The sequence below is a fragment of the Ursus arctos genome, unplaced genomic scaffold (assembly GCF_023065955.2).
Source record: "Ursus arctos isolate Adak ecotype North America unplaced genomic scaffold, UrsArc2.0 scaffold_20, whole genome shotgun sequence".
Classification (NCBI taxonomy): domain Eukaryota; kingdom Metazoa; phylum Chordata; class Mammalia; order Carnivora; family Ursidae; genus Ursus; species Ursus arctos.
In genome coordinates this window covers 41,869,005-41,892,546 of record NW_026622875.1, presented here as the reverse complement: position 1 = coordinate 41,892,546, position 23,542 = coordinate 41,869,005, and the positions used below count along the sequence as shown (strand labels likewise).

Genomic DNA, 23,542 nt, shown 5'->3' with positions numbered 1-23,542 from the left:
CAAGGGAGTGCCTTCTTACTCATGTGAACGCCCACAGAGAGGACGGAGCCTCTCTTGCCACACGAAAGCAGGAGCAGGGATGCATGCCCACACTTCCGGCAGTTTGGCACCATCTTGAGCAAGGTTCACGCAAGGACACCTGGCCTTTGGGATGAGTGGGCTTTGGTGCTGCTGACCGAGCTGGGCGCTGTGCAGCAGCTACAGGAGGGGAGCGGGGAGGCACGGGTGGGGGCAGCAGGAGGGCAGGCAGGTAGCAGTATATGAGGATGTATGTAATGCCCGAAGCATGTGCAGGGCCAGCACAAGGGCCCCATAAAATGGTAGTACCCTTTATAGATGCTTCGAGCTGGAGGATCCAGCACATTCCTGGTCGGACGAGAAGCAGCTCGGTACAGAACGTCACCAGAGGCTGCCATGGTGGCTGTGAGGAGGCAGGAAGGGTGGTGCTCAGGGTGTGGGATTTAACATCTGGCAGACTGCAGTTGGACTTCTGGCCTCTTCCACTTAGTAAGTTCTGTGGCCTCGTCTGTCGGGCTCTGTGAACCTCAGTTCTCTCATCAGTAAAACTGGTAGTCGTGGTACATCTTCTGATTACAAGGGATGATTTGGATCATGTATTTGAAGTACTCACGGATCCAACCATTGTAGATGCATTTACCGAGCACCGGCCAAGGGCCGGGCCGTGTTGGGCACTGGGGATTATAATGAAGCTGCCTCCTGGTACACAGGAAGCGCTCAGTAAGAGGCTGCTGAGGGGTGTAGACGCCACGAATTACATGAAGAGCAGAGTTAGACGCTGCGGCAAGTCTGTGCCCCGTCCCAGAGCTGTGTCACAGGAAAGCTAGCGTGACTGGAGGAGTGACTCAGCTAACAGAATTCCCCGCAGAGCTAGAGCATTGATGGAACAGTGTACAGCGACTCGGTGATGACAGACACCATCATCTGGTGGTTTTCCTTCCAGCCTGCTGCGCCGCGCTCACCGAGCTGGTGCTCAACGACACCAACGCCCACCAGGTGGTCCAGGTGAGGACTCCGCTCTCCGGGCTCCGGCTGCAAACCACGGCGGCGCTCACGGACCCCACCTCACAGTGAACTCTGCATCCCAGATGCTGTGGTTTTAAGATATTTTAATATGTCTTACTTAAGTTCTAGAATTTCATTTGATAGTCTCTTTTATTTTTTAATTTTTTAAACTTTTTTTTAAGTAAGATTTTATTTATTTATTTGTCAGACAAAGAGAGAGAGCACAAGCAGGGGGAGCAGCAGGCAGAGGGAGAAGCAGGCTCCCCACTGAGCAGGGAGCCCGATGCGGGACTCGATCCCAGGCCCCTGGGATCGTGACCTGAGCGGAAGGCAGATGCTTAACCACCCAGGCGTCCCTAATTTTTTAAGTTTTTTTTTAACATTTTATTTTTAAGTTATCTCTACACCCAACGTGGGGCCCAAACTCAAAACCCCGAGATCAGGAGTCAGATGGTCTACTGACTGAGCCAGCCAGGGGTCCCTAGAATTCCATTTTATAGTCTTGTCCTTCCTTTACCTCACTTGGCTTAGAAAGACCCGCCCTGTGGTTAATCTGTGGTGTTTCTTCCCTATATTATGTTTTTCTTTTTATCTCTTTTTTTAAAAAAAGCAATTTTGAATTGCTCTAATTCTGGGCCTATAGGGTACCATCAAATAAGGCTAGTAGTCATCTGAATTAAGAGTATATCAGGTTATTCAGCTAGAGGTGACTGAAACACACCCCACCAAAGTATTTATTGCCAAGAAACCAGTTTCACAAAGCATAATTGATTAATCAGTCCACTACGTATACAGCAGTATACGGAAGCAGCATACACTACATCCAACTTGAACTTCGGAATACATAAATACATAGAAAGTCGTAAGAGATCAGATCACCGATGATTAGAGGCTCAAGGGGAAGCTCAGCAACTCAGGGGGTAGTGGTAGAGCAGGGCATTTGGACTTGGCCAGGTTGAGGTTCAGTTCCTACTATCATTTCCTGGTGGTTCGGCCCCTGGAAAAAGGACTTAGTCTCTCCGAGATTTGGTTTTGTCATATATAAAGCAGGGAAATTACAGACTGATTCACAGAATAGCTATAAAGACGAAATGCAGAAAGGCAGGTAAAGCTCTTCACAGTTATAAAAGCCCGTGTATAGAAGAGTTCAGTAAATCAAATACTTAGTAGAGAATAGAAAAGTACCAATAAATTAGCACTCTTTGTTCATTCTGCTGTGTATAAGAGTATTAGAGTAAGTCTAGAAGGATAACTTTCTGGACTTTCCATGCATAACTTTCATTTTTTAAAATCTATTACTCTTGTTTCTTTTATTTTTTTCGATGTTCTTTTCTACAATAATGTATCTATGTGTATGAATTACCAAACTGTAAAGGCAGAAATTATATTTCATGGTTAGATATTTAAAATGCGAAGTGTAAAAATACTTGGATCCCTTTACTCAGTCCCTTTTTATCCCCACTCCTTCTTTTTAAAGTATTTAAATGACTTTAAATTGATATGCTTTATTATTTATCATCTTTAAAGACAGTTGAAATTTTAAGAGTGTGGTTGTAGTCTTTACTATTACATTGATGTATTTACTATTCTCCTCTATACTTACACAAAGTTCTAAAATTCTACGAACATTTCTTCTCTAGGATTAATTTTTGAGATTGTGTAGTTGCTTCTTTGTGTTTGTGTGTCTCTATGGCAGTGGCACTGGTCACAGATAACACATGCTCTTTATTCTTCCAGGAAAATGGTGTATATACAATAGGAAAATTAATTTTACCAAACAAACAAAAGAATGCGGCAAAAACTAATCTACTACAGGTAATAAGCATGTCCATTTTTCTTCAGTATCAAGTTACCGAAATCTGGGGAAACTCTGGTTATATAAATTCCCTCCCAGTCTCTGTACTGATTGGGAGGGAAAAATATCAGGTGCGGGAGGCTGGCATGAAAACAAATGCTGTTAAAACAGTATAAAGGGCTTAGCAGTGGTCTCTCTGGGTGGGGGGATCAGGTGATTTTATTTATGTATTTCTTTGCTTATCAGTAAGTTCTATTTTTTTCACAACGACGCTTCTGTATCAGAAAACTGTAAGAGGAAAATTTTACTCCATCTTTAAGCATGGACCACAGTCGGTAACATTTCATCTTTACAAAGGAAAGCCTGTAAAATGGATCTATGTGGATGAGAAGAGACTTGCCAAGTCGATAAAGGGGTATGAGTAGCGCAGCCATGGCATTGGCTACAGGGTGGAAGGGCATGCCACGCAGAGGGAATACCATGTGCAAAGTGTGAGAGCCTGGCGGCTTAGAGTATGCTTAGGCCGCCTGGGAGAGCTGGGGTGTGTGGTAGGGGGAGTAAGATGAGGTCTCGCAGGTAAGAGGGGTGCACATTACTGCAGGGTCCTGCGTGCTGTTTTGAAGAGTGGGCATCAGGGGGCCAGTGTCCCCAAAGATATTGGAAAGATAAAATCAGATTGAAAGTAAGCCTTTGCAAGACTTGCACCTCATTTTCTCCCCCCCAAGTCATTTAGAAGAGGAAGTAAGAAACCATGTTTAGGGGTGCCTGGGTGGCACAGCGGTTAAGCGTCTGCCTTCGGCTCAGGGCGTGATCCCGGCGTTATGGGATCGAGCCCCACATCAGGCTTCTCCGCTATGAGCCTGCTTCTTCCTCTCCTACTCCCCCTGCTTGTGTTCCCTCTCTCGCTGGCTGTCTCTGTCTCTGTCGAATAAATAAATAAAATCTTTAAAAAAAAAAAAGAAAAAGAAACCATGTTTACCTCCACCCCGATTGAAGGGCTGTCCCCCAGAACGATAGTGAAAACAAGCAGAGCAGTTTTGGTGATAGCCATGGGCTGGCAGACAGAGGTTTTAGAGAGCCCATGACAACGTACAGGTGTGGGTCTTAGTTTCTTTGGTGCACCACAGACACGTGATGTGATGCTGGCCAACAAGCAAGTCAAATCCGCCCTACGGATGCATTTTGTTAAGCCAGTAGAGGGTTTCTAAAAATTCGCAATTCAAGGTTTTCGAGGAGCATTTGCGTCCTGCACCTTTCACTGCCTCCACCACCCTCCACGCGGCTCCGTCGTGTCATTGTGTCATCTGCCTGCTTCCTTGGGCAATTTTATATGAGACCCTTCTGTATTCGGACCACTAATTTTATGGGATGATTCCAGATCCGAGTTCAGCAGGCCCTAATCACCCCATGGTGGCCTGTGTCCGGGCCCCGCTGCTGGCTGGGGGCTCTCTGTTTTTTTTCTTGGCACTGCAAACCATTAGACATTTAGACGTTTATTTTTCTTCGGTAAAGTCTCACAGGCCTCTTTCTGAGTGTTCTCGGGAGTTACTGTAGATTGTTCTATTTGGGGAACGCTTAAGACTCTTTACTCAAGAGACCAATTTGTCAAGTTTGAGTCCAATGTGCCTGTGGCTATTTTTATATGTCATCATTTCGAGTGTTTATTTTCTCATAGAAGCCAGATAAATACTGAGGCATACATAGCAAGCTGGAAACAAAATAAACCTTGAGCTCCTGAAAATCTCTGGTCGTTTGGTTTTCTCAGAGTAGGAATTTTATTTCTGGTCTCAGTGTTCGTTTTGTACTTTCTAGAAAGGAATTAATGACAAGTGGTGAGTGGAACAAGGCTAACATCCTAGCATTCTACAACATAAATGTTTTTTAAAAATATGAGACCTACTCCAGGTATTGATGGTTTTTGTTTTTAGTCATAAGCTTTGGCTCCCGTGGAGGTCAGCCACTCACAATAAAGTCACTTTAATGTTTAGTTCACGATAATTTTATCCTGGTAATGTTTTAATTTGCTGAGCTACCATTTGAGAATCACACACCCTTTTCTTTTCCAGTGTTATGCATTCAGAGCCTTGAGGTTTCTCTTTAGTATGGAAAGAAACAGACCACTCTTTAAAAGGTATGAGCTTAGAGAAATTTAAGTGACCAGCGATCATGAGTTTAAACTGTTTTCACATCCCTGATTTAGATGGAAACAGTAAGAGAAAAATGAATCAGTATGCAAAGCATGTGTTTTCAGATTTCTTAGAATCCACAGATAGTAACACTGACTTACCCTAGTGGTATTTTAACACTGAAAGTGAACGAAATGATGAAGAAAGGGAAAAAAAAATCACTCTATCAATACAAATCTTCTTCATTACTATGACTGCTATAGGTTTTAGTTTTCCTTTTTTTTTGGATGTTAACATTTTAAATGGATGACATCAAAACATGGGCTTGTTCTTATGCATTCAGAAACTCCAAAGTTGGTCTAGTCATTTCCTCTGAATCAATAGAAAAAGAAGTATTTGTCAGGGTATCCTCCATAGGGCAGGAGCTCATTTGAGAGGGGAGGAGGCTAGGTGTTCTTGGGTCAGGAGGCTGTGCTGGTGGGCGTGACAGAAAAATCACCCCCTTGGGAAGCAAACGCTAGTTACCTACATGTGTGGTCTGCATGCCCCTGGGTTGGGCTGGCCAAAATCATAGGCCCAAGTTCTTACTAGAATTCTATTGATATAAGGCAGAATAGAAATAAGAACTTGAGTTAATATAATGTGTTTTGTTCAGAAGCACTGGAGCATTTTATGTTGTTACTTTATTTACAAGCGATGCTTGAATTTGAGGGGAGAAAAAGAAGTAAAGTCATTATAGCCCTTTTATCTCAAGGCCCTAAACCGTCCATTTTTATGGACTTAATGATTTTACTAAGCCCTTGAAACCGGTACCCTGCAAATGATGCATAAATCTCTCCATTTTTTTTCATTTACCTGTATTTTTATTTTATTTTCATAAAACATTCAAAAATGGGGTTAGTATTTGCCTCCTAGGGTTAATATGAGGACTGAATCAAATGGCGTTTATGAAAGTGTTCAGCACTCCATAAACACCCCATAAACATTCCTTTCCAAAATGTTTAATGCCTGTACCTCCAAATATCTTACAAATAAGGTCTTTGTATAACCTGTATCATAACATGAGATCTGCCCTCTTAACAAATTTTTAAGTGTACAGCACAGTATTGTCAACTACAAGCACTGTGTGGTACACCACATCTCTAGAAACTTTCCTCTCTGGTTGCTTTTCGTTATCCAGTAAGAACTGTAGTTCTAGTTCTTTTTTGTGAGATAAGCCGCTGAGTACTATTTGCCCCCACTCTGTTGATAACCTAAGGAAGTTAAGTTTGTTTAATTAATCTTTTTTAAAATTTTTTATAATAATATTTTTTTATTGTATTATGTTAGTCACCATACAGTACATCCCTGGTTTTTGATGTAAAGTTCCATGATCCATTACTTGCGTATAACACCCAGTGCACCATGCAATACGTGCCCTCCTTAATACGCACCACCAGCCTATCCCATTCCCCCACCCCCTCCCCTCTGAAGCCCTCAGTTAGTTAATGTAATTTATGTATGAGTGAGCTAGATCCCAAAGGGAAGGAATGAGCAACAGTTACCAAGCCCTACATGAAAGTGTCCGTGTGTCTGTTTTCCCTGTAGACTTTTCCCCACCGACTTGTTTGAGATCTTCATCGATATAGGACATTATGTTCGTGATATCAGTGCTTATGAAGAATTGGTATCAAAGTTGAATTTGTTAGTGGTAAGTCCTGAGTTTTAAAAATTTGGGCAGGCTGGCATGTGGTCAGGAATGGAAATTATCATAGTGCCCTTTTCCTTTTTATTTTTTTGTTTAGGAGGATGAACTGAAGCAAATTGCTGAAAATCTCGAAAGCATTAATCAGAATAAAGCTCCTTCGAAATATATAGGCAACTATGCGATTTTGGATCATCTTGGAAGTGGAGCTTTTGGCTGTGTCTACAAGGTGACTTTGCTCTTGGGGAATGATCTTTCTGACATTCCAAAGCAAACCAGATGTCCCACTTGCACACACCCACGCAACTGGATGAGAGCCCTCGCTTTTGAAAAATAGATACAAATTGGAGTGATTGTTTTTGCCCATCAAATAGCTGTACTGATGTTATCTTATCTCAGCTCTCAGCTCTAGAAATTGGTCACTGATCTTTGAAGACAAAAGCTGTTGTTAATGTCTCACAAAAAATAGTCGAAATGATTTGTCCTAGTGCGTGAAACTTTCTCTGAATTCATACCAGAGTTTTCTATATTTACCTAGTAAAATCCTACCGAATAGTGCAGACTGACCCAGGAGATACCAGTTTTTTGAGCTGAGCTTAGTGTACGTACAGAGAGAATTTTGAAAGTTCTGTTACTCTATGTAGATTATTTAGATTATTGTTTTAATTGTGTGACTTATTAATCAATCTCTTTTTTCCCTTCTTTCTACCCTGCCCCATTATTATTATTTATTATTATTTTATTTTTTGGTCTTATTTTAGGTTAGAAAGCGTAGTGGTCAAAATCTTTTAGCAATGAAAGAGGTCAATTTACATAACCCAGCATTTGGAAAGGATAAAAAAGATCGAGACAGCAGTGTAAAGAATATTGTTTCTGAATTAACCATAATTAAAGAGCAGGTAAACGTTTTTCTTGTTTATGAAGATATGTTCCTTAACTAAGTGTCATCAGAAGAAAGTAGAGTTCTTGTGCTATTCTTGTCCATGCTGTTTAAGAAATGGTTCTGTTTACAATAACTGATATTGAGGTGGTAATATTTTAGTTAGATGTTTTTCCGAGGGCTTGACATTGAACGGTAGAAGGACTCTCTGGAGTTTATATCAGCGCTTGGGGTGCAGAATGATTGGGTTTACAGCAGAGTGCCACATATGTGAAACAGCCTTCTTTTTTCATTGTAAGCATATCCATTTCCTTCTCGTTATATTGTAGACTATTTGGTTACTTAGTTACATGCATAAGCATATGACTAAGAGTTCCCTGACTTTGTCAAGTGGACCCAAGCTGTTAACATTCCTCAAATACAGCTTATTAAATCTAAAAGTAGATTTTCAAGATGGGTTATTATTTATTGGCACAAGCAGAATATTCAGACATAATGTAACAACTCAATTAACTATCATTATGAAGGTTTGTTTGGGGAGAAAGAATAAACATGTCAGGAGAGAAGTGAGATTGGATTTTGTGATCCAAGAATACGTGGGTTTCTTTTTCAGCTTTCCTTATTTATACATTCATTATGGATACTGTTCCTTTGAAACTCCTGTGGAGAACGACAAGCTTCCCTGCTCTTTGATCTCCACGAGTTAAAATTGCATAGCATCTGTGCCGGAGCATAAAGATCACCAAATAAATACGACAATCTTTATTCATCGAAATATATAGTTCTAGCCCAATTCATAAATTGCAGTACATACTATCATCAATAGCTTATTTTGTAGTTGACTTTCATATACACTACTAGAGTGGACTTGAAGAAGTGTCTGCCCCTGTGTAGGATGCCCTGATCTTCGGCAGCGTGCTGTTTCGCTATATTGCACAAGGCTAGAGCATGGCTTTTGCTGCAAGTGGATCAGAGTATCTTCATCTGAACCCTGATCTGGGTATAGTCCTGGCCAGTGAGCTAGGCTTGGAAGATGATTCTGTTGCTTACCTGTTGCTTATTACCATGTTGTTTAAAATCTGCTGGCCACTTGAGAGTTGATGAGGTAGACCTTGTTTTGGCACATTTCCTAACAAAAGAAAATATCAGCGTGGGGACATATAAGAGGCATGTGTTTGGACTTCGAGATAACTCAAAATTGTACAGTCGTACTCTTACGAGAGGACTGAACCAATGGAAAAGACAATAACATGGAGAGGTCTAAAAGGAGGAAGTGATGGCAGATAGAGGTGGCAGAAATGGAACTAGAAAAGGAGAGTGTGTTTGTCAAGAACAGGATTAAGCTGCAGTAAGAAAGAGGTTCCAAATACATTGGCCTAAACAAGAGGCTTCTCAATGCAGTGAGCTATTTCTCTTTCATGTAACAATCCTTGAGTGAGTGGACCAAGCTGGTCATGTTCTCTGTTCCATGCAATCATTTGGGAATATAGGTTCTTTCTCCCTTACTGCTCTGCTACCTGCTAGGCCATTGCTTCATTTGCATCGTTGAAACTGCCACAGGCATGTTCACATCCAAGGTGAAAGAGATAAAGCATGGTGGGGGTGTCCCCAGTATTTAGGACTTAGACACAGGAGCACACGTGTTTCCCCTTACATTCTCTTGGTGAGAACTTAGTGACAGTCCCTCTCAGGGCTGCAAGGGAGGCTGACAGATGTAATCTCTGACTGGGAAGCCATGTTCCACCCAAATTCAATTGCAATGGAGGAATGAAAGGGGAGGTTTTTGGCGGACAGTTCCCAGACTCCCCTTCAAAAAGGCAAGAAAAGAGACCAGAAAGAGATGCAAGCCGTTTGTAAATGTAATGTCAACTATTCTGAGATAGCATAAATTTCAGTTTGCCAAGAAACTTAAATTATAAGTAAGCAACTATAAACATTTTGATATTCTTATAGAAAAGGAATGTTTTGAAAAGTAGAATTTCCATGTCACATCCTGAGGTAAACTTAGGCCAAAGAACTGAATGGCAAGGAAGACTTCATTCAAGACTACTGCAATAGGAGTCAAACTATTACAACAGGGGAGAGAGATTGAACTCACCTCCAAAGACAATAGCAAGAGCTAGCGATTTTCAACCAAGAGGCTGGGTGAGGCGGTGTCTGGATGAAAAATTACTTGGGAGGACTTCATTAGCTATCAAAGATGGGGCGTTGAGGAACTTGACTGGATATCAAGAGTGGAGAGATTCTTGCTAAACTGGCTTGGCAGGATTCTTGATAAAACCAGGCAGGCCAAGAATGAAGCCTAGTCAAGAAGAAGGCTCAGAGAAGCCTGACTAAGGTTTGGCCAAGAAGGGAGTCCTTGCAAACTATTATTATAATATAAATGGAGTTAGTAACTTTTAGATTATTTCAGACCATTAAGGCAATGGTGTACATATTCAACATAAATTGTTTCATTGCAGTTTTCTTCGCCTTGCACTGTGTGTGTAGTGTTGGGATGGGGAGTGCTAAATGAATTCTTCAGTTTACTTTGAGTTCTACAGTTCTCCGTTTTAGTTCAATTAAGTGATAAAGTACAATCGGTTTTTAATTTTAATTGATAAGTCTATATGGGAGATTGCTATTTTCAGATTAGTTTTGTAGGTAGCAAATAATAAGAATCATGATAAAAATCTCAAATCTCAATTAGATGATATCTTGAAATGCTTAATTTATAGATAAATATGAATACAATAATTTCTGTGTTGTTTTCAAATATAAAGTCCAACTAAATTATCTGTGAAGCAAGTTAATATTTTGAAGTAATATAATGTTTATTTATTTTCTTATAGCTCTATCATCCCAATGTTGTACGCTATTACAAAACATTTCTGGAAAGTAAGTATGAGTTTTCATGATACCTCTAATTAAGGAGAAGTATCTATATTGTATCTTTCTATAGTAGAAAGTCACAAAATAATTCTTTATTTCTTTTTCAACTATTTTCTTTATTTGTGGGGGCCCTTGTGTATCACTTTATTGATCAGTGAACAGTGATATAATAATCAATGACCTACAGATAGTTATAAAGTGCTTAGACTCCTATATGAAAGACGCTACATGAACAAAGCAAAATAGTTATTATAGCTATTTTCTTACGCGCACGCACACACACAACTATAGTAGGATTAGGAAAGCAACAAACTAAAGGATAATGGTTTATTTAAGACAAAATGAAAAATTGTTTTCGTTGATTCAGATGACATTTTTCACCCCCCTAATAAATTGGGAGTGGCTACATCTTTGAGATTTATTTTCCTTGAAGTTCAGGTAATTTCCACAAGGTGGCGATGGAGCCCTGACTGATTCTGCAGGCAGGCCCCCTTAGGGGCAAGAATCAAAAGGTCGAGATAAAGCCAAACTCAGTCACATGCTTAAAACCATATAGGACCTTTGACTGAAACAGTAAAAGTATTGATAAACCTTAATGAAGTGCATCACGTACGAAGTTTCAAGGTAAATCATTTGGAGGAAGATTTAAGGAAATACAAGGCAATGGTTGGGACTTCCTCATTGCCTCTTTATAAATGCTATAATTATGCAAACCTATTGTGTGCTGTGGCATTTTATGTTTTTACCCGTCTTCCTTCCCCTAGGTGACTCAGAGGAACCCAGTGCTGAAACTGTCCAGTAAATCCTGCTCCCTTGGTATTAGAATTCTTGGTATTAGAATAAGTTCTTATAATTTAGTGCATATCCCATTAGAGATCAAGATTGGCTTCTGACTTGCACTACTGAAGTGACACAACTTAGGCTAATTTAAAAACAAAATAAAACGTTTACAACCTGACATTAAAAACAAAATAAAACGTTTACAACCAACAATTGGAAGTGGCCAAATACATAAAATATGATAAAATAGATTAGGGAATTATGAAAAATTGAATTAGGGAATTATGGGATTAAGAGTACACTTATTGTGATGAGCACTGAGTACTGTATAGAATTGTTAAATCACTATATCGAACACCTGAAACTAATATAATACAGTATGTTAATTATGCTTCAATCAAAAAAGAAAAAATCGATTACTATAAGAAAGGAAGAAATTAAGTTAGGAGTAAGATTAGTACATACACTGAGTATTTCTTGGGATAACGAACAATTGAAAACAATATAAATGTCTGTCTTTAGGAGAATAAATAATGTTCTATCGGTGTTGTGGAATACTACGCAGCCAGCAGAAGGAATGGCATGGATCTATGTGTACCATTAGGTCAGGCTGCTGGGTGAAAAAGTGTAAGCAGCAGAACACGTATAGTAAATATTTCATTTTTGCAAATATTGTGTACATACATAATTTATATACAGCCAGAACATCACAAAGGGTAGCTATCACATACCATTGTTAATAGTTTCATCTTGGTTTTGGAGACAAAGTAGCATTTACTTGGTTTCTTGACATCCAAAGCAAAGAGATGAATGTAATCAGTTATGAGATTCCCAGTATCCATAAGATAAAACCAGTAGAAGTCCAGCTTCCTCTGCTCTAGAGGAGCGTGACAGAAATTTCTGTGGTGGGTTGTGTTTTCAGCTGTGTCATTGTAAGACCATGGCATGATTCCTTTGTAAAATTCTGTGACGTACGTCTATGAGACTATCAAACGATAGTCTAAAATGCTATTTTCTGAATTTCTGGCATGATTTAAGGGTACATTTTAAACAGCTGAGAGGAAAGGTGGGTTTGCACGTTCTTTAGGAAATGCTCCATGACTTGACATCATTTACTTGTTCTCTTTGGCGCCTTCCAGCTGTTCCTCATCTTGGCACACATAGAAGATGTTAATATTTGCCAGCGTAAACTTATGCTAGGAGGTAGTCCGTAGTCGAAAGAGACTGTTGCTGGGCTCCAGGAGCCCCAAATGCCCCTCACCTCCACTGCCTCCAGGACTGACTGGATCCATATCTTAGCACGTCTCTAATTCTTCAGTGCTGTGCCATGCACACGTGTTGGGAAGTTCGGATTCGAATTCATAAGTTTTTTTCTAAATATATTGAATTTAAATTTCTATTATCTCTTCCTTGTTTTCTTATAGATGATAGGTTGTATATAGTTATGGAGCTTATAGAAGGGGTCCCTCTTGGAGAACATTTCAGTTCTTTGAAGGAAAAACAACATCATTTTGTTGAAGAAAGACTATGGAAAATATTTATACAGGTACACTTTTGTTTTATTATGTTATTATTATTATTTTTATTTTTTACCAAACAGTAAATTTCTGAGCAGATTTCTTAGAGATGTGTATAGTAGTCATCCGTGGGGATATGTATGTTGGGGGAAATAAAATTTGTTTTTTATTTGCTGTTTCAAGCTTTGCTTAGCTCTTCGGTACTTACACAAGGAGAAGAGGATTGTTCATAGAGATCTGACACCAAACAACATTATGTTGGGGGATAAGGACAAAGTAACAGTTAGTAAGTATAAGAATCTTAAAATTTTTAATTTAGGAATTCCTGAATATTATTCAAGGGTAGAGTTGTTCAATAGAAGTTTCTGTACTTAAGAGAATGCTCTGTATCTGCATTTTCCAATCTGTGGCTATTGGGCGCTTGAAATGTGGTAGTGTGACTGAGGATGTGAATTTTAAATTCTATCAAATTTTAATGAAGTAAACATCCCTATGTGTGTATTGGACAGTCACTAGTGTAGTTCTTGATTGAGTTGAACTTTGCCCATATGAGAGAATAAAGTACTATTTGGATGTTTAAGTATTTAACTCCCAATTCAATGGTTGCTAGGTTTTTTCTCTCTATACAACACCACTTCATCAGCAAAAGCTTTTATGACCACCATGTGAGCACATTGTTATGAACTGTTTTAGTATTGTCTGTACCGTATGGGTGACAAGTGTACATATCAAGGGCTATGAAAAATCGAGGCATTTATTTCAGCATCAGCTTTTATCAAAATATTTTCAACCGATGGCAGGTAGGCCTAATGTTGGCTAAAATTTTACAAGTGAGGAGGTTGATTTTTTTCCCACAATTGTATAATTCTTGGTCATAACTTAAAATTAACTTTTTAGCCTAGATTGATAATTTGATTCTCCTGTTCTTCTTTACTCTTGAACACTTGTGTTACTCTCATGGACTATTAATCATTCACCAACTGGAAGTAGGGATATACATATCTAAATCAGTGGACACTAAATATTTTTTGCTCATGACATTCCATTAGCAAAACACTTTTTGTAATATACTCCCAATATATATATGCTTACTTATAAGTTCTATGCCTAAAACACTGTACAATTATTTGATATAAAGTCTACAAATAAAATATAAAGGGGTGCACTAAAAAATCAAAATACAGGTTTCCTGGGGCGCCTGGGTGGCTCAGTCGTTAAGCGTCTGCCTTCGGCTTAGGTCATGATCCCAGGGTCCTGGGATCAAGCCCCGCGTTGGGCTCCCTGCTCAGCGGGAAGCCTGCTTCTCCCTCTCCCTCTGCTTGTGTTCCCTCTCTCACTGTGTCTCTCTCTGTCAAATAAATAAAATATTTAAAAAAAATAAATAAAGGTTTCCATATTTTTTCCTGCCCTCCAGTGGAATCGCCTTAGGCATTTAGCTTTGGAGACCACTTCCCTAAATGTTATTGATGTGAGAGACACATGATAACATTTTAAAGCTGATTCTCTTAGTTTTAGTAGAATCTAATTCTTCATAAAGGCAATTCCAAATGTGCACCTGTACCATCACCATGTGTCTTCAGTAACAACAATTAGATTTACTGTCCAAATTTTTCTAAGAGCATCCTGTATTAGTTTAAAATATAAAAAGCAACCCCAAAGAGGAACTCTATAGATAACTTCCAATGCAAAGTTACTTGGAAATATTTCCAGGCCAGTGCTTTGTGAAATATAAAATGAGATCAAGTAATTGTGAATCTTGACCTTGGACACACATCTGCTCAATCATTTGAAATGAATTATAATTTTGTTTGCCATAAGCTTTCAATTGTTTTCTTTTTATAAATTAGACTTGTGTTTTCTTAAGAATTTTTCCTATTTATATACCTTTTAATTTTAATTTAATTTACAAGTTAATGAGAATTAATAGAAATCAAATTTATTATACATATATATTATTAAATAGGATTGAACAGATTTGTTCTATTTTGTGTTGGTATATGATGCCTTTGATGGCTATTCAGGTCATGTTTCTGAGTAATAGCCAACCCTGCATTTTATTTTCTTACTAAGACCAGCTGCAATTATTTCCTTGGTTACCTTTAATATATGGAGGTTAATCTTTTATTGTAGTAGCTTGATTTCTTTTCTATCTAAGCTTATTCAATTTTATATTTATTTTCTGTAATCAGTACTGCACATCAAAATAGTTTACAAAATAAAATAGTGCTAAAAATCTTATAAAGAAACACCTTTTTGCAATCCCCAGTTCTCTCTTTTCCAAAAAATTTAGTTCTCTTTAGCTTTTTCTGGCACTTGATTTTCCATTGTGATAGTTGAGGATTTAGTTTTCTTATTTCTTCTTCTTCCCCATCTACCATCCTACCAATATTGTTTTTTTTTTTTTTAAAGATTTTATTTATTTATTTAACAGAGATAGAGACAGCCAGCGAGAGAGGGAACACAAGCAGGGGGAGTGGGAGAGGAAGAAGCAGGCTCCCAGCGGAGGAGCCTGATGTGGGGCTCGATCCCAGAACACCGGGATCATGCCCTGAGCGTGAAGGCAGACGCTTAACCGCTGTGCCACCCAGGCGCCCCCATCCTGCCAATATTGTTATTGCACAATTTGGGGTTAAATCAATATTCAATGTTTACATTATTATTACTGTACAATTATTGTTCAATGTTGCTCATCTTTCCTTTCTAGTAGACCTTTTTGTTTTTCTTGGACTTAAGAATTGCCTTCTTTTTTGTTTGTTTTCTAAATTTTTTATCTAGGTATCATTTCTTCTTTCCAGTTCTTCCAAAAAGATTATAAAAGCCCTCTCTGTACTATTTCCATGTGGTCAAACATGGCGGTTACTCTCAATTTTGTTTTCCTGGACACCCGATTCTGGTAGCTGCTTACTACAATGTAGACTGGATTTGAATTTAGGTCTGCTGCATGGCTATTGTCCTGGAACTTACATTTGCTCCTTTTCTACTTGGAGTCTTTCTTAGATTTCTAGTGATTTTCCCTTTCTTTTTTCTTTCTTTCTTTTTCCTTCCTTCTTTCTCTCTTTCCTCCTTTCTCTCTCTCTTTCTTTCTTTCTTTCTTTCTTTCCTCTTTCTTTCTTTCTTTCTTTCTTTCTTTCTTTCTTTCTTTCTTTCTTTCTTTCTTTCTTTCTTTCTCTCTTCTCTTCCCTCTTCTCTTCTCTTTTTTCCCTTCCTTCCTTCCTTCCTTCCTTCCTTCCTTCCTTCCTTCCTTCCTTCCAAGTTTTCATTTAAATTCCAGTTAGTTAACATACAGTGTAATATTAGTTTCAGGTGTAGAATTTAGTGATTCATCACTTACACACTCTTCTTTTTTAACTCTCCTGTTGTGCTGAAGTGTATCTTCCAGTACTTTCCTAAAAAAGGAATGTTCTGGATTTTATAATTTTGGATGCTTGTATGTCACAAAATATTTTTAGGAGAGCCTGTACTCTATTGGGTGGATGTAGTATTCTCAGATGAAAGTCATTATCCTTTCATATTTGAAGGCATTACTTCAGTCTTTTAGTATCCAGTTTTGCTGTTTGGAAAGCCAGTGCTTTCTGATTCCCATTACTTGATATATGAGCTCTTTTATTTATCCAGAAAATTTTAGGTTGTTCTGTTTATCCACAGCTTTGGGTAGGTCTCTCTTCATTCAGTGTGTTTGGAGCTAGGTGTGTACTTCAATATTGGAGGCTTTAAACTTCAGTCTTGGGAAATTTTTCTGCCTTATTTATTCATTATTTTCTCCCTTCCCCTTTACCTTCTAGAATTCCTATTAGTCTTAGATCTATATGCTAAATAATCTCCTAATTTAAAAAATAATTATTCTCTTAGTTTTCAACTCTGTCTCTTTGTTCTACTTCAGTTATTTCTTCCACTTAATTTTCTAGTGCTTCTATTGAATATTTAATTTTGATTTACACATTTTTTAATTTCCCCAACTTTTATCTTGTTCTTTATTTCATTTTTATGGAATCCTGATTTTATTCTCCCTCAGGATAATGTAGACTTTTCTCTTCAGCACTCTGCATTGTTTCTATATCTTCTGGTTCCATCTCCCCCCCCCCCCCCCCACCCCACAATCTCTCTTTCTTATTGGAGACTTTTCTCAAATGTCTATTGATTCTGGGCTGACAAAGACATGAATTAAGCTGTCGGAAGCTCTGTGAGTTCCAGCTAAGACTGCCATCTGTGGACTTCATTAGAACACAATGACATTTTTCCTTTGGAAACCCCAAAAGTTATTACCTAAACTTTTTTCAGAGAATACATCTCCAGTATCTTGACTGAGGCAATGTCTATCTGTTGCTGTCATTTGGGGAATGGTGTGGACAAAGGGTCCTCAGGGAGTTATGGTCAGTTGATAGACTTTCCCTGAATTCCCATAGGTTCATCCATACTCTGCTTTGTTTCTTTCTGGCTCAGTCAGTGTCTTTGGAAAATAAATCTCTCTTTTTCTGCTAGTGGCAGAGGGAACTCAATTAGTCAGTGGTGTCATGTGTGAATGTGAGGAGGGACCTGTGGACTTGGTCTTAATTCTGTCTTTTGAGCTTTTTTTAACTTCACGTCTCCTTGTGTGGCACACTGGGCTCTACAGGGTGAATGGGCTCCCTTTTGGCCCTCTTATTCTAGGACACATGGTTTGGGACTTCTGCTTGGTTCATTCTCCATCCATTCTCCATCTTATAAAAATTCATCGGAGTATCTTTTTAAAAAATATTTTATTCATTTATTTGAGAGAGAGAGAGAGTGAGCAAGACAGAGCTTGGAGTGGGGGGAGGCAGAGGGAGATGCAGGCTCCCTCCTAAACAGGGAGCTGGTTGCAGGGCTCTATCCCAGGACCCTGAGATCATCACCTGAGCTGAAGGCAGACACTTAAGCCACCTATGTGCCTCTTGTTGGAATATCTTATCCTCTGTCATCACCAAGCCCATTCTCATTCTCCTTGTGAGTTAGTAATTTATTAAAGAAAGTTTATTTCCCCTCATTTTAGCAAGATTTTGAGAGCTAGAAGACATACACGCATATGATTAATCTACCTTTTTTTTTTAAAGATTTTATTTATTTGTCAGAGAGAGAGAGAGAGCACAAGCAGGGGGAGCTGCTCGTGCTGAGCAAGGAGCCCGATGTGGGACTCGGTTCCAGGACCCTGAGATCATGACCTGAGCCGAAGGCAGACATTTTAACCCAATGAGACACCCAGGCATCCTGATCAATCTACCCTTTAAACCCAAATGGGCAGTCCAGTTACATTGATTAGTCTAAACATTAGATATAACAAAATATCCCACTTTCATTTTAACTCTCTAACTTTAAAAAAAAAAATTTTTTTTTTTTTTGCTTGCACTCAAATTGTGAAGGACTCCCTAGAAAAAAGTTACTTTGTTTACAAGGATAAATAAACTTTTATTTTGTTTTTCTCTGTCCTGCCCCTCATCACCATTCTGCCCAACCTTTTTCTTATTAATATTATTAGAGTTACACTTAAGTGTTACTAACTTAAAAATTATCTTCAACTTTCAAAACCTTTTATCATTAAATGAGGCAATATTTTGTAGTTTCAAATAAAGAATTTAGGGTAAGATTCTTACCCTAAATTAGTTTCTTTCCATTAAAGCAATTGCGTGGACAGGGTGTCAATGTGCTGTTGTCATTTTCCATGAGTATAAAATGATTTTATGTCTAAGAAGATAATCCAAAGAGGTTTGATATCACCATTTTAAAGATATTTTAAATGTAATAGTAATGAAAATATTTTTCAGTGTCTATCACTATGGGTATAAATATGGACTTTAGAGACTCTTATTTTTATGACGGGTATGGTTAAATTAAAATCTTATAGCATTAATTTGAAACCAAATGTAGAAGATGCCCATATTTTGGGAGGATGAAATAAAGCTGTAGTTCATAGAGCCTGAAAAAATAGGCTGCGGTGTGTGTGAAATCATGTCACCACAAAGGGGCAGCCTTGTCATATTTTATTTTTCTCTTCTCTTGTGCTAGAAGGCTTATTTACTCCCGGGAAAGAAACACAGAATCGACAAGTGGTGTTTAAGATGCATGCGACAAAACGTACTGAAAATGTAACCAGACAAAAAAGCTTTAGAAAAATCAAAATTCCCCTCTTCGTCTCTTTTTCTTAATGTAGATGAATTAGATGTTTTAAAATTGAGGTTGGTGTACAGTTATTTATAGTAAGCTCGCTGGCTGGGAATTTGCCTTCCGAGGCAGCAGAGCAGAAAGCACTAACTTTATATTAATATACTAATATTTAGGTATGGTGGTTTTACAAATGGCATTTAATTTTAATGTCTAAATATATTTCCATGTAAAACACTGTATATTTTAATGACTTGTTCTGTGAAACATGTCCAGGTCTTGCCTCTGCACTTACTTGCAACCTTGGATGCCACACAAGGAACAGACCTGACTCAGTGGCGCGCTAAGCAAAGCACAGTCAAGGTCGGCTCTAAGTGCTGCCGCCTGTCAAGTAAGACCGACACTGTGCCCTCCCATTATAGAATGGCTCTGAAGGAGGGGGTCTGCTGGAAATGAACTTGCTCGCAGACCTGCCATTTCACATTTCTTTAACTTTTCAAATACCCACATTTTAATATAAGCCTCTCATGCCCTCATTTTCCCCCCCGATCCCAAATTTAAAAAAAAAGAAAAGAAAAAAGAAAAAACAAAAATCAACTATGGTAATAGATTTCAGACACGGGCTTTAGTGCATACTCAAGAGGTCACATGTTTATCCTGCAACCAAACAGGCTGTGCACATTTCTACATTTCTCAAATGATATTTGGCTGTTGCTACTGGTAGTAACAACAGAAAAATACTTGATTCAGTGGAACATTTATCAAAGACTCAAGTGCTTATCAAATGCTGTCATGTGCCAGGCATGTAGGAGTGAATATGAGATGAAAGCCATGTCCTCTGTCGCTCGAAATCTCAGTCTTATGGGGAAGACTTTGCTTTCTTCACTCAGCAGTTAACCCCTGAGCTGCGACATCTGGCAGTGAACAAGACAAGTATGCCAGACGTGGTCAGTGTCTTCATGGAGCTTCTAGTTGTATTACAAGGTGATAAAGACTAGAAAGTTGTCTATGCAAAATACTATTTTGTTAGTTGGGATAGGTCATGTTATGCTGCAGTAACAAGTGACCTGAAAGTTTCAGCAGCTTAAAATAGTGGCAAACCACAGTCTGTGGGACAAAGCCCACTGTGGCCTGTTTTTGTAGGTCCTGTGAGCTAACAATGGCTTCTAAAAAAATTTTTAGATGGTTGTCAAAAAAAAAAGAAAAGAAAGAAGAAGAATATGTGACAGCGATCACATGTGGCTCTTGAAGACTTAACTATTTATTATCTGGCCCTTTATAGAAAAGGTTTGTGGCTGGCTCAGTTGGAAGAGCATGCCACTCTTTTTTTTTAATAATAATTTTTTATTATACTATGTTAGTCACCATACAGTACATCCCTAGTTTTTGATGTAAAGTTCCATGATTCATTACTTGCGTATAACACCCAGTGGAGCATGCCACTCTTGATCTCGGGGTCCTGAGTTTCAGCTCCATGTGGGGTGTGGAGAGTACTTAAAATGAATAAATAAACAAACTTAAAGTTATAACCCACTATATGTTTTTTTTAAAAAGAAAAGAAAACATTTGTCCACCCTGGCTCAAAACAGCAAGGTTTCTATCTTAGCTCATACTGCATGTACAGTGTAGGTCACTCAGGGAGCCGTGCTCAGAGACCCAGGCTGGCTGAAGCTCCTACACACTGCTTCAGCATTGCAGAGGCAGGAAAGAGAAAGCATGGCAACCAGACCTCAGCTCTTAAGACTTATGCCCAGACTTCATGGGTCAAAGCAAGTCATGTTTAAAAGGGTGAAGATGTGTCCCTCCTCCCCAGAGAATATAGTCTATCATAACTATCGGCCACAGAGGAAAATGTGATTGACTCTGTCTGTGGGGCCTTCAGGTGAGGAGTGGAGCTGGAAAGCATTCCAGGCACGGAGTACAGCAGTACAAAAGGTTAGAGACCCGAAGCGGTGCAGGGCGCCTCGGCACTCGCGTGACGTTCAATGTGTCAAGACAGTAGAGACTTTGGTGAATGAGGAGCTTGGGCCCTAATGTTTGGTCAGAGACTTACTTATCTTTAGAAATTTCCAGACTGGAAATTATGTGATCAGATATGGGATGTGGAGGATAATTGTAATGGCAGGTGAGGGGTACCATGAGGAAAGACTGGAGACCGATCCCCAGTTTAGGAGATGTATCAGTTAAGATCTGTTCGGATGCAAAAAGCCAGACTAACAATGGCTTATGCTATAAGGACATGTAATTTTCTCACAACAAGGGACCTGGAGGTGGGCAGTTCTAGTGCTGATTGAACAGTTCAAGGAAGTCAACCATGATCTAGGCATTTCTGTCTTTTCCCTCCATTATCCTCAGCAGATTGCCCAGAGCTCCAGCCATCACTACCAAATTCAGACAGGAAGTAGGATGGTGGCTAGGTTAAAAAAACCCAATTCTGTTCTTCAAATGGCTACTTCCTTTTATCATTAAAGAAAATCTTTCACAGGGGGATCCCATTATATGTCTCACATTGTGTTGGCCAAAGCCAAGTCCTGTTACCACCCCCAGCTATAAGGGAAACTGTCTAGGTGAGCTTTCTGCCTCTGTAGTTGGAGATAAGAAAGGGAAAAGGGGTGGCTAATGGCTTTTTGAGAGCTAGTCCATAGTATTTGCCGCCAAAGACTCTTGCAATTGAAAGATGTAATGTGGGTTTTACCTGTGGCCGCAGCAGAAGAGGATATAGCAGAAGGATTAGATTCAGCAGTTATTTGGGACCCAGAATTTAAGATTTTTTTTGTGCCTAGTTAATGAGGTGTGAGAATAAGTAAGAAAGAGTCTGAGTTTGTGAAGATTGTGACACTAGAGAATTGGGTGAGGGGATTTAAGGTGTAAGGTTTTGGACATACTACTTTAGAAATCTGATCATATCCTTTCCTGGTTAAAGTCCTTTAGTTGTTCCCTATGACATTCCTTAGGGCACCCAAACTCCTTTCTTCATGATCTCACCTTTGCTCTTTGCCCTAGCCTCATGGGACAAATTGCTCCTTCCTGAACAGACCAGGCTGTGGTCCTATACCTCTGTGACTTCCAACATAGTGCTCTCTCTGCCTGGAATGCCCTCTGCTACTCAATTCAAATGCCATTCCTCTAGGTGGTGTCTCTGATGTCTACATCTGATAGGTTCTATTTCTGGGCTCCTTTAGTCTACCAGGCTTGCCTTTCTCAGTATATAGGGCAGATGCCGTTCTCAGCGCCAGGGCAGTGGTTAATCGCCATTCCCTTCTTGAGGTAAAGGAAACTGGTTTTCTTGACTTTCTTTCTCAGAAAGCACTTTATAATATTTACTGAGTAAATGAATAGATGAAGAAATGAATGAACAAATGAACTAAAACACACCCAGGTAGAAATATTTAGAAGCCAGTTACAAATAAAAAATAATGATTAGGGAAGATACTTGGGTTTGAGATCTTGATCTGACAGCTAAGATTTTGTGGGAAGAGCATTTAACATAAGACGAATTGAGGATTAAAGTGAAATCAGGTACATACATGGGGAAAGTTACAAGCAATTCCCGCTGGCATCGCAGCAAATAATGTAATCCAGTGTATGAAAGGAAAGAGTTTACTTTCTTGAGTGCCAACAAAGTTTGAGAAATCAAATTAGACCTCTCTTGTATTGCTAGAATCTTGGCATTTTAATTGTTTTCTAGAAGATTAGAGGATTTTAATTGTTCTTGGTTGGCTCAACTGCCGCTGAGAAATCTATGTCATTACAGAAAAAATGAATTAGTGTTACGCTCTGATAGGGAAGTCAAAGTCCTTATATGCATATTATTTCATATGCCTCTAAAATATCCTGGCTAAATAGGCACATAATGAGTCTGTAGCTTTTGTAGGTCTCTTGACCTGTCTTTCTTTGAACCTGTTGTGTGGTTTACTCCTCATTAACCAGATCTAGTATCTATTTGAGTCTAAGCCAACACAGAGCTTTGAGTGTTCTTAAAAGACTACAGAATATTGAGTCTCTTGTGTTGCATACCCTCATATAGCACCTGTGTAGTAAGGGTAGCCACACAATTTCTAGAATTTCTCTCAGTCAACAAATTGCCTTCATGTCACTAGGAAAGCAAGAATTTCTGTCAAGCCCACCAGTTTCCTTATATTGCTATTAGGTCATGTGAAATAAGGAAATATTGAAGCAAATTCAGTCAAATCTAATTTCTAAAAAAATTTTATAAAATTCTCATGCCACCAGTGGGTCATTCTGCAATTCTGAGATTTGAATAGCAGTTGGCTTCCAGGAAAAGATGAGAATGGCAGTCCCAAGAAAGTCCTAGCGGGGCGTCCTGAAAGTGCTGATCTTGACCAAATGATTATTATGCTGTTCTGGTGGGTTGGATTCCCCATAATTGACTGCATAAGTGAATGAGGGGGCCCTGAATCTTTACCATCTTAGGAAAAAATTGGAACTAAAATCTTCCCAATGTTGGGTTTATAAGGCCCATAAAAACACCAAAGACCAAGGATAATAAAGTTTATTTTAGTGTGTGTTTTCATGTGGGCATATTGAATTATGGTTTAGTTCTCTGAGAAATTTTTAATGTAAGGGGTAGAATCTGATGTGTTCTGGACATGTTATTTTCATTCCGTGAGTTTTCCCAAAGTGTGTTCTCTGAAACAGCATGGTGAGTGGGTAGAGTGCCTATTTTTACACAGACTAATTCAACAGTGCATGGTACTACACATCTGATCAGTCTCCCCAGCCTCCTAAGTG

At 39.0% G+C, this 23,542-nt stretch overlaps 1 protein-coding gene across 1 annotated transcript in view; it reads left to right on the top strand.

Moving 5' to 3' along the window:
- NEK10 (NIMA related kinase 10) overlaps nucleotides 1–23,542 on the top strand; it is a 214,918-nt gene that overhangs the window by 58,016 nt on the left and 133,360 nt on the right. Inside the window, exons 14-22 of the mRNA XM_044383351.3 lie at nucleotides 962–1,023; nucleotides 2,761–2,838; nucleotides 4,885–4,949; nucleotides 6,532–6,634; nucleotides 6,729–6,857; nucleotides 7,390–7,527; nucleotides 10,340–10,385; nucleotides 12,584–12,705; nucleotides 12,860–12,962. Of these exons, the coding sequence (XP_044239286.2) occupies nucleotides 962–1,023; nucleotides 2,761–2,838; nucleotides 4,885–4,949; nucleotides 6,532–6,634; nucleotides 6,729–6,857; nucleotides 7,390–7,527; nucleotides 10,340–10,385; nucleotides 12,584–12,705; nucleotides 12,860–12,962 (846 nt within the window). The remainder of the gene's footprint in view (nucleotides 1–961; nucleotides 1,024–2,760; nucleotides 2,839–4,884; nucleotides 4,950–6,531; nucleotides 6,635–6,728; nucleotides 6,858–7,389; nucleotides 7,528–10,339; nucleotides 10,386–12,583; nucleotides 12,706–12,859; nucleotides 12,963–23,542) is intronic.